The sequence below is a fragment of the Narcine bancroftii genome, chromosome 2, assembly GCF_036971445.1.
Source record: "Narcine bancroftii isolate sNarBan1 chromosome 2, sNarBan1.hap1, whole genome shotgun sequence".
NCBI lineage: Eukaryota > Metazoa > Chordata > Chondrichthyes > Torpediniformes > Narcinidae > Narcine > Narcine bancroftii.
Genome location: NC_091470.1, coordinates 361,068,812 through 361,083,707, shown reverse-complemented (window position 1 = coordinate 361,083,707; position 14,896 = coordinate 361,068,812). Strand labels below are relative to the sequence as shown.

Sequence of the window (14,896 nt, the reverse complement as noted above, 5' to 3'; positions counted from 1 at the left end):
TGGGACTTGGGCGGGGGGGGGGGGGGGGTGGATGACACTGAGACCTTCAGTCATCTGCCACTAGTGGGTTTTTACCACACCCAGATTTTTAGGGGGATACTACTTTTTTAGTAGTTTGTTGTGGGGTTTGTTAGTTTTTTTTCCTTCCTTTTTTTGGAATATTTACATTGGTGGGGGGTTAGAATATTAAGGGAATTAGAAGTGGAGCATTATTTTATAGTAGTGGGATATATTATTAGATTAAGAAATGTCTAATTTGAATTTTGCAACTTTTAATGTTCGGGGTTTGAATAACCCAATTAAGCATTACCGAGTTTTGGCTTATATAAGAAAAATGAAAGTTGATATTGCTTTTTTGCAAGAAACACATTTGACTGAAAAATAACATTTGAAATTGAAGAGAGAGTGGGTTGGCCATGTATTTTCTTCTTCTTTTAATTCTAAAGCAAAGGGTGTAGCGATTTTAATTCATAAGAAACTACTGTTTGAATTGGAATCATTTGAAGGAAATGCTGGGAGGATTTTGATGGTTAATTGTAATTTTTTTGCTGAATCGTGGACTTTGTTAAATATTTATGCACCTAATGTAGATGATGAACGGTTTATGTCAGAGGCTTTTTTAATGCTTAATCAGGCCAATAATAATATTTTGGTTGGGGGAGATTTTAACTGTGAATTGGATCCTTTATTGGATAGATCTCCGAAAAGTATAAGGAAATCAGAAGCTGCAACACAAATAGGAGCTTTGATGAAAGATTTGAATTTGGTTGATGTTTGGAGGAGAATAAACCCAATGGAGAAAGACTTTTCCTTTTATTCCTCTAGACATGATTCTTTTTCTAGAATAGATTTTTTTTGGGTTTCAGCACATCTGCAAGGTAGAATATTACAGGTTGAATATAAAAGTCGGGTTATATCAGATCATTCTATGTTTTTTTTTCTGTGTAGGTTCATAAGTAGTAAAATTGTCTTATAGATGGAGGTTTAATACAATGTTATTGAAGAAACGGGAGTTTATTTCTTTTGTTAAGGAGCAGATTACTTTGTGTTTGGATGAGTATGTTAATTCAGTACATAGTAATTTTGTATTGTGGGAATCTTTGAAAGCATATTTACGAGGGCAAATTATTAGTTATACCTTGAAAGTTAAAAAGCAATATGCGGCGGAAAGCTTAATGTTAGAGAAACAAATTGCTGAATTGGAAAAGGAATTTCAGAAAGATGTTACAGAAGATTTAAAAAAGCTGCTTTAATGAAGTTGAAGTTAAGTTATAATACTTTACAAACTTATCAGTATGAACGTCTACTTTATCGATCTAAGCAACGTTATTATGAACTTGGTGAGCGAGCTCATAAGGTATTAGCATGCAATTAAAAACAGAACAGACATCACAAATTATTAATGCTGTGAAAAATAATTCAATAGTTACCTATAAACCTCAGCAAATTAATGATCAGTTTTATTCATTTTATCAAAAATTATATATTTCTGAGGGAAAGCAGGATGCTGGTTCTTTCGAATCCTATTTATCTAAATTAAATTTATCTGATTTAGGGAAGAATGAGGTTAAGGAATTGGAAGCTCCATTTACGGATTTTGAGATTAAAGAGATGCCAAATGGAAAATTGCCAGGAGATTATGGATTTTCTGTTGAATTTTATGAAGTATTTTATGAAGGTTTATCCTCTATATTTGGAGATGTGTTGCAGCAAGTCACAGAGGAGCAGTTGTTACCATAATCTTTTTAAAGTGCATTGGTTATTGAACCGTTAGCTCAGACAATAAGACAGAATGATAAGATTAAAGGAATGAAAATTGGGGAGGATGAATACAAGATTAATTTATTTGTGGATGATGTGCTGGTATATTTGACAGAACTGGAACAGTCTTTGAAATATTTACAAGATTGTTTGTTAAAATTTGGAGAGCTATCTGGATATAAAGTAAATTGGGATAAGAGTAAAATATTGCCAGTTGGAGGTGGAGATTATTCAGAAAATAAAAGTATTATAAAATTGAAGTGGTCAGATAGAATTAAATATTTGGGAGTGGTAGCAAACACAGACTACCAGTCTTTATATAAATTGAATTATGTCCTTTTATTAAAAAGGATTTGATTAAATGGAAAGATTTGCCATTAACATTAATTGGTAAAGTAAATTGTGTTAAAATGAATATTTTTTCTCGAATTCAATATTTGTTTCAGTCTATACCATGTTTACTTTCAAAGAGTTTTTTTCAGGACCTGAATAGGGCAGTGCAGGAGTTTTTATGGAAAGGAAAATTAGCCCAAGTAGCTTTAAACTTACGTGGAAATGTGTTTTAGGTGGATTGCAGTTACCTCACTTTCAAAATTATTATGATGCAGCTCAGTTGAAATTTGTTAGCAGATTGATGGATGTGGACCAGCCTCCGAGTTGGGCAAAGGTGGAAATGGCTTGTATATCTGAAGTTGAGATACATCAGTTTATATTTAAATGGAATGTGGATTTATTGCGGAAATGTAATATGCCGGTATTAAAACATTTGTTAAGGATATCGGTTAAAAGAAACAGGGTTTTAGGATCAAAGGGTAAATTATCAATTCAAACCCCGTTATATCATAACCAGCTTATTCCTTTTTCAATGTTTAATAATCATTTAAAGAGATGGAATTCTCAGGGCATAAAGATAATTCAGGACTGTTTTGAAGAAGGCCAATTTCTTTCTTTTATTCAATTGAGAGAGAAATTCGATATATCCCTAAATTCTTTGTGTATTATCAACTAAGAGCTTTGATAAAGATAATTATGGTAAAGAGATGAATTTACCCATTTTGACGAAATTTGAGTCTTTGATTTTTTCTGTACTTAAGAAAGGTTATATTTCAGATATGTACCAATTATTACAGGGTAGTATGGATAAACCGGAATGGGAGAAATCTAGCCTTAAATGAGAAAGTGATTTAACCTATATTTCTCCAGAAGATAATTGGGAAGTTATGTGTTCTGATAGTGTAACTAAAGTGACGAATGTACATTATGGAATGGTTAATTATAATTTTTTTTACATCAATTATATTAGACTCCAGAGAAATTGAAAAAAATATGGATTTAGCAATTCGAATTCTTGTTTTAAATGTGGACTATGTACTGGAACCTTTTTACATGCTGTTTGGTCTTGTCTTAAAGTACAACCATTTGGGATTTATATGGGTTTTGGAAAAATTGTTTAAGATTAAATTACCGTTAGACCCATCAATCTTTTTGTTGGGATATATGATTTCTTTGAAAGGACTAGGGTTGGATAAATTTCAAATTTCATTTGTACATCTAGTGTTATCTGTAGCATGAAAATGTGTAGCTAGTACTTGGAAGGATAATGTGGAGGTTAATAACACGCTGGCATAATGAGTTGAGAAATTGTATTATGGAAAAAATTACATGTAACCTGCATGATAAATATCCGTTTTTTGTTAAAATGTGGTCTTCCTATTTGGAATATATGAATTTAGAAATACTTTGAAATATTCTTTATAATCACTGTATTAACTTTATATTTAGCTGAAGGGGTGGGAGGGGTTTTTGTTGTTGTTTTTAATATATATAAAAAATTGTTTTTTTTTTCCGTTATGTTTGATTGCAAGTTGTTTAAATTCTTTTAAATAAAGTTTTTAAAAAAAGACCATGTCTATGTGGACATTGTGGGACCAATTCCAGTTTCATGATGCTATCATTATTCCTTCACAGTGATCAATAGGCTTACAAGATGGCATGAGGCAGTCCCTGTGGCAGATGCTTCTACGGCTGTTGTGCATGAGCATTCCTCAATTCCTGGGTGGTTCACTCCGACCTACCAGCGCACATCACTTCTGTCAAAGGACCTCAATTTACATCTTCTTTACAGATGGCCTTAGCTGCTTGGCTCTAAGTTTCATCATACAAGTTTCTCGGCATTAGGACAACTCCAAAAGAGGATCTTCACACTTCATCCGCACACCTTTGGTGGTCGCAGCGGAATTTCTTCCACACAGATTCAGTAAAGATGAAGATCCCAAAGAGCTGCTGAGCGGACTAAGGGATACCATAGACAAATTATCCCCTGTACCACCATCATCACATGGCAAACATGTTTCTTTTGTATCACACGAACTGAAGGACTGAGAATACATGTTCGTATGTAGAGGAACACATGGACAGCCCTTGCAGGTGGCATACGAGGGACCATACAGAGTGATTAGACGAACAAGGTCAACTTGCATCTTAGATATTGCCGGGCAACCTCTGTCATTCACAATTGACAGGCTCAAACCTGCCCATGTTGACAAACCTGCCCCTATTCAACAGCCAGCAGTCTGATGCAAGGGTCGACCTCCCAAAAAAACTACTAGCTGATAGAGGGATGGGTGGAAGTGGGGGCTGTGTAGTAGTGTTATAGATAGACTACAACTCCCAGAAATCTAGTGAAACTGCACAGGATGTCATGACGTGGCACGTGTGGTTCAAAGAATATGCGCAACTCAAGTAAACTAGTTCGGATTTACCTGAAAACTGTGTGTGTTGTTATTTTGCGTTCATCAGCCACCACTGCGTTTTCAGTGGTTATAGCATGATATCTAATTTTTCTTCTAAACTGAAACAGGACACAAAATGAGAGAACCATTGAAATACTGTTGGAGGTCTAGGGTCTTTCCGTTTGAATAAGTTGGGTCTTCTAGCCAAAAACAAAATTGTGCAGGTTCAGAAAACCTCCCTATGTCAATAACCCCCAAAAGAGCCATTATTGGGCTGGGTCGTATCTCCACCTGAAATACAGTTGAAAAAATATTAAACATTTCCTTCCAATAGATTTCAAAGGATGGACAAGACCAAATTATGTGTCAATGTAGCAATATTAGATTTATATCTGTCACAAGTAGGGTTCATATTTGAAAAGATAAAAACATATTTATCTTTGGACATGTGAACATGATGCTCCACTTTGAATTGGATTAATGAATGTCAGGCACATATTGAAGATGTATTCACCAGTTTAAGAATCTTGTCCCATAGATCCTCTGATAAGGGTTTGGCAAGTTCAAGTTCCCAAGCCTTTTTAACCCTATCGTGAAGTACTGGATGAAATTTCAATAATTTATCATATATAATTCCAATTAATCCTTTCTGAGAAGGATTTAAATGAAAAATACTATCAACTAGATGCGGTGGGTATACAAATTTAAAGTCCAGTAATATCATAATTAAGAAATTTCTAGTCTGTAAATATCTAAAAAAGTGAATATTTGGTAAGTCATATATACTTGCAACTGTTCAAAGGACATTAAAATACCTTCCTTAAATAAATTAGCAAAATAAATAATACCTTTAATTTTCCATATAGAGAAGGATTGATAAATTATTGATGGTTGAAAAGAATAATTGAGATGACATTAAATAAAATAAAGATTTTTTTTAATAAAAAATGTCCTAAATTGGAACCAGATTCACTATACAGGTACACAATCCTTTATCTGGACATCTAAAATCTGGAAAGCTCCAAAAACCGGCATTTTTTTTCCCTAGTTTTGGTACAGCGGAGAGGGGGGGGGGGGAAGAGGAAAGAGAGAGAGAAACAGCAGCGCGACTAGGTTGGGCGGGAAGGAGAGACAGCAGCGCGACTCGTGTGGGAGAGAGACGGTAGCACAACTCAGGCGGGCAGGGGAGAGGAGAGATGGCAGCACGACTCGGGTGGAAGGGGGGGGAGAGAGATGGCAGTGCGACTCAGGCGGGTGGAGGGAGAAGAGATGCCAGTGCGACCGGAAGGGGGTGGATACGGCAGCACAATTCAGGTGGGGTTAAATCTGAAATCTAGAAAAATCCGAAATTCAGAACACATTGTCCCCCAAGGGTTCTGGATAAAGGATATATTTGAGTATTCAATTAGATATATCCTTATTGATCTTGAAAAAACTAATTAGAAGAGAGGTACCCAATAAAAAGGCCACTGAATGTTGCTGTATACATTTTAATTCTTAATCTGTCCATAATGGATGATCCAATTTGTTAGAATAAAAAATCCAAAAAGTTGGATAACAAAAATTAACAGCCCAATAATAAGATCTAAAATTAAGTAGGGTCATACCTCCATCTTTTTTTCCAATTTTTGTAAATGAAATGTACTTAATCTAGTGTTTTTGTTCTTCCAAATAAAGGAAGAAACCTTTGAGTCAAATATTATCAAAAATTCCATGTTCTTTTTCATTTTTTTTCTCCTTTCTTTTTTCTTTTATTCCTAATCATATATAGTATCTGGCAACGCTATTAGGGAGGGATAGTGGATTTTTTCCCCTTTTTGTTTTGCTTCTCTCTTTTATTTTCCTTTTTTCCTTCTATCTTTTCCTTTTTTCTATTATTAGTTCCTTTTAAAAAATACTATCAGGACTACGAATTATGATGTTTTACAATATACATTTGTTTTTGATATACTGATTATTTTAATAATTATGTGTAACTATTCATATAATCTCATTGTATTATTATTACAAGCTCTTTATTAAAATCAATAAAATTATTTTAAAAAGAAAAAAAAGACCACGAGCCCATTTATTTCAACAATTCTACAAACGATCACGGTCTAGAACATTGAAAAGGAGATTCTGTCTGGCTAACTTTTCCAAAGAAACTTCCTAATTAACTTATTTAAGTTTTGAAAGAATTTCTGCAGTAATGGTATTGGAAGAGTCTGGAAAAGGTATTGTGAACGTATGGATATATTCATTTTGATACAGTTCACTCTTCCAATCAGCATTATTGGAAGCGTTACCCATTTATTTATATCTTCAACTTTCTTAAGCAAGGGGAGGTAGCTTAATTTATACGTTTTTTAAAATTAATTATCTACATTAATCCCCAAGTATGTGATCCTAGTTATCAGCCATCTAAATTCTGTATTTCGCTTGCAATCTGTATAATCCCTGTCTGTTAAAGATATAATTTCACTTCTATTCTGGTTTTATTAAACCATATTATTGGGATGCACTATCTTGTGCTCCCAGAAAATGTACAATCCAACAAGCTGAGGAAGAGGGTATGTTTGATATAATGACAGTAATGGACATCTCTCCTTCTGGTTGGATGAACTGAGACAGCACACAACTTTGAGAACCCTGAGCACCTTTATCAAGGGTGACTGGCCTGATGAGCAGTGCAGCCTCCCACCTGAAGTGCAACCCCACTTCCCGTTCTGAGACAAATTACTCATCGATGACTGAATCATAATGAAAGGCCTGAGAGCAGTAGTTCCGAGTTCACTGCAAAACATTTATGTCAACATCCTGCACGAGGGCACAAAGGTGCAGAAGCAACCAAATGCAGGGCTAGAAACATAGTTTTTTGGCCAGGGATGATCAAGAACATTGACCAGGAGGTACAAGCTTGCTCAGTGTGCAATAGCACCAGACCGCACCAACAGAAGGAGCCTCTGCAGCTTCACCCTGTACCTCCCCGGTCAACTGTAGCAAAAGACATCTTCGAATGGCACAGTCAACAGTATTTGGTTCTTGTCGATTCATACTCTAGATGGTTTGAGATAATCTTCTACCCAAATTCACCCTATCCACAGTCATTACCAAGTAAAACACACACTTTTCAGTGCATGGGGCATCCCATACTCTGCTATCGGACAATGCCACCACAGTTCACCAGTGAGAAATTCAGTCACTTTGCAGCAACATGGAATTTCAACCACATCACTAGCAGCCCAGAGTACCCACAGTCAAACAGGTTGGCTAAAAGAGCTGTGAGGAGAAGTCCCACAGGGAAAATACAGATGTGTTCTTAAATTTTATCGTAAGTCCCTAAATGAGAAAAGTTGACACTGATCCAATACACAAATGGTAACCCAATAAAACACAAAAAAACAAGTTCATACAGCAATGTTGCTTAAAAAGCTGCATTCTTATTAAAAACGACCATGGCAGTATAGTGAACTCTGTAAAAACACAATGCTGGAGAAACTCCAGATCAAATAGCATACTTTATGTAGCAAAGATAAAGATACATAACTAACATTGAGCTTGAGCCTTTCATCAGGGTATGGAAAATATCAGCAGGGAGTGGGGGGGGGAAAGAGCACAGCCCCAAAAGCAGGAAGTAATATAGTATGTGGACAAGGGAGGGAGGGCAAAGCAGGAAGCAGGGGGGAGGAAGGATGGCTCTGCAAATAGAGAGGGAAGAGGGTGCAGAGCCAAAGGAAAGAAGAAGGGAGAATGGGGAGCAGGCTAGCAGAAACCAGAGAAGTCAATGTCAATGCCATCCAGTTGGAGAGTATTTGGATGGAAAATCAAGTGTTGTTCCTCCAATTTACAGGAGGTCTTGTGGGATAGCACGAGGCCATGGACCAACATGAGCATGGGAGTGGGAAGCAGAATTGAAATGGTTGGCCACTGGGAGATCCATAGTAAATTCTGTTCCTATCTTGTACGTGTTGGATGGAAAATTAAAAATATTCCTTTTTGTTGTTGCAGCATGTGCTCATTTTCCTTGATCGATTGCAACAATGGAGTTTAAAACCATCAGACTAAATTAGTACCAGCATTACTCTATAATGTTAATAAGAAACTGATTTCATTTCATTTTTCTTTCTCCAAATCTGGTGCAATTGTGCTATGAATCATGGGTGCATTATATTCAGATTCAATTCATAATCAAAGTAGAAAAACAGTGTCCGATTACATGAAATTTTGTTTTGCCTGCTGCAAGACAGACAAATTTGCCACCAACAGGAATTGCCCAATTGCCCTTCTAATAAGGGAAGGTCCACAGCAGGAAGCAGTGTAAACATTGTCACAGACATCAACACGAGCTCTTGAACAAGCCCAGAGGAGCTTAAGGACAGAGATATTAAAAGGGTAGAGAAAGAAGTGGCAGACTTCGTTTTTTTCTTTTAAAAAAAACAAAAACGTTACATACTTTGTTTTGCTATCTTTCTTTTCTTGTACAGAAGTCTCTTCTGTAGAGATGTTGTTTTCTGCATCTGTTGTTTCCTCTGATAACAAGTGAGGGGCCTTATTCTCATTGTGTCGGGGAAGGGCTCGTTTTGGAGGTTGGGGAGGTGGTGGTGCATGGTCTGGCACTGGATCTTGGTCTTCATTAGAAAGCTCTTTCCATCTTTTCTGTTAACAAAGATAATTAAAATTACTCTTTACCATTAACACATGACAATAAAAGCATAGTGCAGCAAGTGAAAGTTCCTTATAGCAAAAATATAGTCTTTAAAAAAAAACTTCTCATCTTTCAAAGGGCCCAGTATTTCATAAAAATTGTCCTGTCAAACCCTCACTCAGCACAGAGCAGGAATTTCACATACTTAATTATTCAACCAGTCAAAATTCACAATGTTGCTTCTTAAAATTTTTAATTTAGACCCGCAGTACAGTAATAGGCCTTCCTGCCCACAAGTTCGTGCTGATCAAATGCCCTAAATAACCTACAACCCCGTATGCTTTGAAGGATGGGAAAAAAACTGGAGCCCCCCAAATGACATCCACGCAGACACAGGAAGAACGTACAAACTCCATACACACAGTGCTGGATTTGAACCCAGGTTGCTGCCGTTGTAATAGTGTTGCGCTAATTGCTTATCTCTGTTAGCTTTTCAGATGACAGTATATTTCTTTTATGCTGTTAGTTAAAGATCTCAAGTATCTGACAGCATCCTGTAACAAAGCATTAATGAGTCTTTGAATGATTGCACTGGGGAATAAAATGAACTAAATTTTGAAACAAAGTCAGTTAAATCCTGTAAATCGCCGTGCTGAACTTTAAATGTTGTACTCTAAAGATAAAAATGTCAAAAATGGCCTTTTGACCCGATCAACAAGGCTTTAAATTTTCCTCAGCTGTGCCATTTATTTTGAGTTGACAAGGCTGCCAGAAATAGTTCCCAGAATTTAAGACTTCAACAGGAAAACAGGCATACATATGGCAGATTTAGCCATCTGGGATCAAGGGAGCCTCTTCAGAAATAAAGAGTGTGCAGGAGAGAACTTGTGAAAGATATTAGGAAGGTAAAAAGGCTCCCAAAAATATAATTGGCAAGATTAAGGAGAACCCCAAGACATTTTAGAAGTAAATCAGGAGTGTGGCGGCTCCCCCATGCAACAGGCAAACTGGCTCATGGAGTCTCAGGCAAGTACGCAGCAGATCCGTATGTGAGAGCTTTAGGTGCGGGGTAAGCCCACAGCCTGACGGCTGACATCATTTCCGCCCCGCAGGTCACAGGGGTTGCTGGGAGAGGGTTCTGAAGCATGTGGCTTTCAAATCAGTAAAACAGTTGGTTCAATTCACCCGCGACTCTGCATGGTTTTTCGCTCACAGCACGGCTAGCACAACTACAGAGATGTTCCCGATGGTCCAAACGGCATTTGAACCCAACGATGACTGACCCAAGCACGCAGAATGTGGCTTCACTGAAATTGCTGACTTTCTGGTCTGGTTAGAACAGGCCAAGGCCCAACTCCGGGTCAGGCAAATCATCTTGGATGCCCCAAAGTACACTAGACCAGGAAACAGCAGGCCACATCATCAATTTCCGGTTGTGGACAGGTATAAAACATGACAAGGTAGGTCCAAGTCAGCATGGTTTTTTTTTATATAAACGGCAAATCCTGCCTGACCAACCTATTAAGTTTTTTGAAGAAATCTCAAGTAGGATAGACAAAGGGGAGGCTGTGGATATTATCTCTTTGGATTTTCAAAAGGCTTTCGATAAGGTGCCACATATTAGGCTGTTAAATAAGATGAGAGCCCATGAAATTACAGGGAAGTTATTAAACTGGATGGAAAATTGGTTGATAGGCAGGAAGCAAAGGGTTGAAATTAAGGCATCCCGTTCTGGATGGCTGCCTGTAACTAGTGGTGTTCCGCAGGGGTCGGTCTTGGGGCCGCTGCTGTTTACAATTTATATTAATGATTTGGATTGTGGTATGAATGGTTTTGTGGCCAAGTTTGTGGATGACAACAAGATTGGTGTGAGAAGTAGAAACCGTAAAGTTGCAGAAGGATTTATAGACTGATTAGGAGACTGGGCAAAATTATGGCAGATGAGATTTAAGAAAGAGAAATGTACAGTTGTGCATTTTGACAGTGGAAATAAACAGGCAGAATACTATTTGGATGGACCTCAGATGTGCAAAGGGACCTGGGTGTCCTCGTACAGGGAAACGTAAAAGTTAGTGACCAGGTGGGATTGGTAGTGAAGAAAGCGAATGCTATGTTGGCATCATTTCAAGAGGAATAGTGTACAAGAGTAAAGAGGTGTTGATGAGGCTCTATGGGGCACTGGTGAGACCTCATTTGGAGTTCTGTGTGCATTTTGGGGGCCCCTATCTTAGAAAGGATGTGATGCTGTTGGAGAGGGTGCAGAGATTTACTAGGATGATTCCCAGAATGCAAGGGTTAGCGTATGAGGAGCATTTGGCAGCTCTTGGGTTGTATTCATTGGAGTATAGGAGAATGAGAGGAGATCTCATAGAAGCTTTTCATATTTTGAAAGGTTTAGATAGGGTGGATGCAGGTAAGATGTTTCCCTTGGTGGGTGAATCGAAGACAAGGGATCATAGTTTGAAAATTAGAAATTATCCATTTAAAACAGAGATTAGGGAGAGCTTCTTTAGCCAGAGGGTCGTGGACCTGTGGAACTCAATGCTGCATACAGCAGTGGAAGCCAGATCACTGGGAGTATTTAAACAAGAAATAGACAAGTATCTCATTAGTGAGGGTATCAAGGGATATGAGGAAAAGGTTGGAAATTGGAACTAGTGTAAAGTAGCTTAGTGTAGATTTACGGAACAGACTCAATGGGCCTAGTGGCCTGTTTCTGTTCCTTTGACTTGAGGTCTTGTGATACATCTATGGAGTCCTGCGCCAGAGCCCTCATTACAAGCTGGGTTGAGTTGCACATTTCAGCCAGATTGCCAACTTCATCTCAGACAGGGGTGGGGGTGTCACAGTTTATGTCCAGCCTATGGTCGGCGCTGACACAGCTACTTGGGACCCAGCTGCACCACACCATGGCCTACTATCTGCAATCCATAAAGTATTCCCCCGGCATCCAAAGTCAGCCCTGATAGCACACCTCTGTGGCCTGGCTCCCAAAGAAGACAGCCAGAGTTGGTATATAGTACCCCACTGACGGTTCCAAGCGAAGTGGTGCCAGTGGCCCACGACACAGATGAGACACCCCCAGCAGTACTCACAAGACTCCAAGAGAAGGAAGGAACACTAGCTCCCGTCCTAACCTTGTGCCACAGCTTGACACCTTCCTTTGTCCCCAAGGATCTCTGGGACTGCGACTATGTCTTCGCACCAGCCCATACAACGTGGTGCTCCAGAACAGAACCATGCGCGTCCTCAATGTGACCGGCTGTGAGGAGACCTTTCCCATTGACTGCCTCAAGCCGGCGCACCATCACCCGGAACACCATGTGACTGTACCAGCCCCATGCCAATGAGGCCGACCATCCAAATGGACTAAAGAGGTGTTGGTCGTTTACTCCACACCTCCCAATGTTGGTTGGGGGGGGAGGAAAGGGGGGGGAGGGGTCAGGTGACAGCTCACCCACACAACAGACAAACAAGTTCACGGAGTTCTACGGCAGATCTGATTGTGAGAGTTTTACGTGGTTTTTGCTAGTGCCAGTACAGGAGCAACAGGGTAACCAGGGCAAGTTTGGGACCAAACTTATACGCCAGATGCACCTTCGAGACCTCTAATTCAACTCAAAAAACTGCTGTACGCCAATTCAGCGTCCAAGTCAGCCCTTGAAATCCAATTTGGCTTACAAGTTGACCCTTGAAAAACCAAAAAACCCAACGACAACAAATTTTCATTGAAAATTTTATTGAAAAAAAATTGAAAATCCTTCAAAAATCACTATCATGGACTGAAGCAAAGATTGCTGCAAGCACTTCCATACCTTCACTGTTCAAACAGTCATCATATGGGTACCAGTCTGCATTTCATGAGGCAGCTTCAGCTTCGTTGTCAGGGTCCCACAATAAATCATCTTTCGTGCCATCAATTGCACGAGATACCGCACTTTTTAAATGATTTTATTAGTCTCTACTTTCACTTTATCCCATGCTTTGAGCACAAAGTTACACAGCATTGCCCGCCTTTTGTCAACGATTTTTCTGCACCCAGTTTTGAATGGCTTGTTCAGGCAGACATCTAAAAGTTGCAATAGAGATGTCGCAATAGAGACGTCAAACCACCCAGGATAACCACCATGTAAGTATTATTTAGTGCTAATCTACTTTTAGTTTTGTCAGTTGAGCGGCTACGAAACATAACCCAGATCTGCAAACTCCATTCCTTGCGTAAATTGCCCAGGAGCCTGTTCCACATTGTCTATCCCTAGTTTTACACCATTTTCATCCATCCATCCTTTTTCATGAAAATGTATAAAAATACCTGCAGGGAATTTTATTTTAGGTTTAAGTTTGTGCTTGAAGATTACCATGGGTCTTAATTCGTCCCATCAGCCATTACACTCTCCAAAACATGATCCTTTCATGGCCTGTACCACTGGTTTGCACAGTTTTCCCACCTTTACATTCCACTGTTCTATTGCCTGTCGTATCGAAATTCTTGAGGGGTTTAACCATGTTTCCAATATTTGTCAATGCAAACTGGAGTATCTGCCAGTTACGTGTAATAAACTGGTGAAAACTTACAACTTTATGATCAAGATCTTTTGGTAGTTTCTGAGCAATTTTTGCTTTTTGTCCTAAATACCACATTTTTCCTGTTCATGGAACGGTTGCTCCAGCCTTCTGTAGCTTCAAAATCTTTTCTGCATTCTGAGTACGACTTTGTCCACTTCTGAGCAAATGTTCTTATTTTATTTCGGTGACTATGTGGCAATCTTGTCTCTGTTCATGTACCCATGCTACGACATGATTTCCCAACTCTGGCCAACGAAGGAGTCCTCTTCTCATCTTTTTGCTATTTTTTATTCATGTCCCTTCTTTCTTCAATCTCTTACCAACTTCTCATGTACATCAAATTTTCTTGCAGCAGTGCAGGTGTTGGATTTCTTGGCCATTTCTATTACTTTTAACTTAAAACTTGCTTAACATTTTTGCAGTTTAGATGGAGCCTCCAATGCCCAACAGCTCAGTCAAAATGATTTTTAGGTATTGACTTACATACCTGATGCATGATAAAACCATTAAAACAAGGTTGAAAAGTGTGTGGTGGGGGTGGGGGGGGGGGGGGGTTGATTTATCTGCCGGTCAACTTATAAGCTGAAATATATGGTAATTTTTAAAAATTTAGATGGTAACAGGCCCATGAGCCTGAGCCACCCAAATGAGCTACAACCCTCAGTACATTTTGAACAGTGGGAGGAAACAGGAGCCCCCAGGGAAAACCCATGCAGAAACAGGAAGAACATACAAACTCTTGTCAGATGGCATGGGATTCGAAACCTAGCCCATATCGTTTGTGCTGTAAACATGTTGCTCTAACCGCTACTCTATGTGCCACCTTCACTAAACCACTGAATACTACAGCACAGAAACAGGCCCCTTCTAGTCTGGGCCAAACCATTTTTTTCTGCCTAGTCCCACAGACCTGCACCCAGTCCATAGCCCTCCACACCTCTCCCATCCATGTACCTGTCCAAATTTTTCTGAAGTGTTAAAATTGAGCACACATTCACCACCTCAGCTGGCAACTCGTTCCACGCTCCCACCACTCTCTGTGTGAAGAAGTACCCCCCTAAACTTTTCCCCTTTCACTCTTAACCCATGTCTTCTGGTTTGTATCTTACCCACCCTCAGTGGAAAAAACCTACCTACATTTACTCTGTCTAACCCCCCTCATCATTTTAAATGCCTCTATCAAATCTCCCCTCACTCTTCTACACTCCAG

General features: G+C 39.0%; 1 protein-coding gene across 8 annotated transcripts in view; it reads right to left on the bottom strand.

Annotated features, from left to right (window-relative positions):
* Positions 1–14,896, bottom strand: part of LOC138755813 (tyrosine-protein phosphatase non-receptor type 2-like) — a 131,762-nt gene that overhangs the window by 15,741 nt on the left and 101,125 nt on the right. For all 8 annotated transcript variants that reach the window (XM_069922475.1, XM_069922476.1, XM_069922474.1 and 5 more), the window contains one exon: positions 8,929–9,131. In XM_069922475.1, coding sequence (XP_069778576.1) covers positions 8,929–9,131 — 203 coding nt within the window. The remainder of the gene's footprint in view (positions 1–8,928; positions 9,132–14,896) is intronic.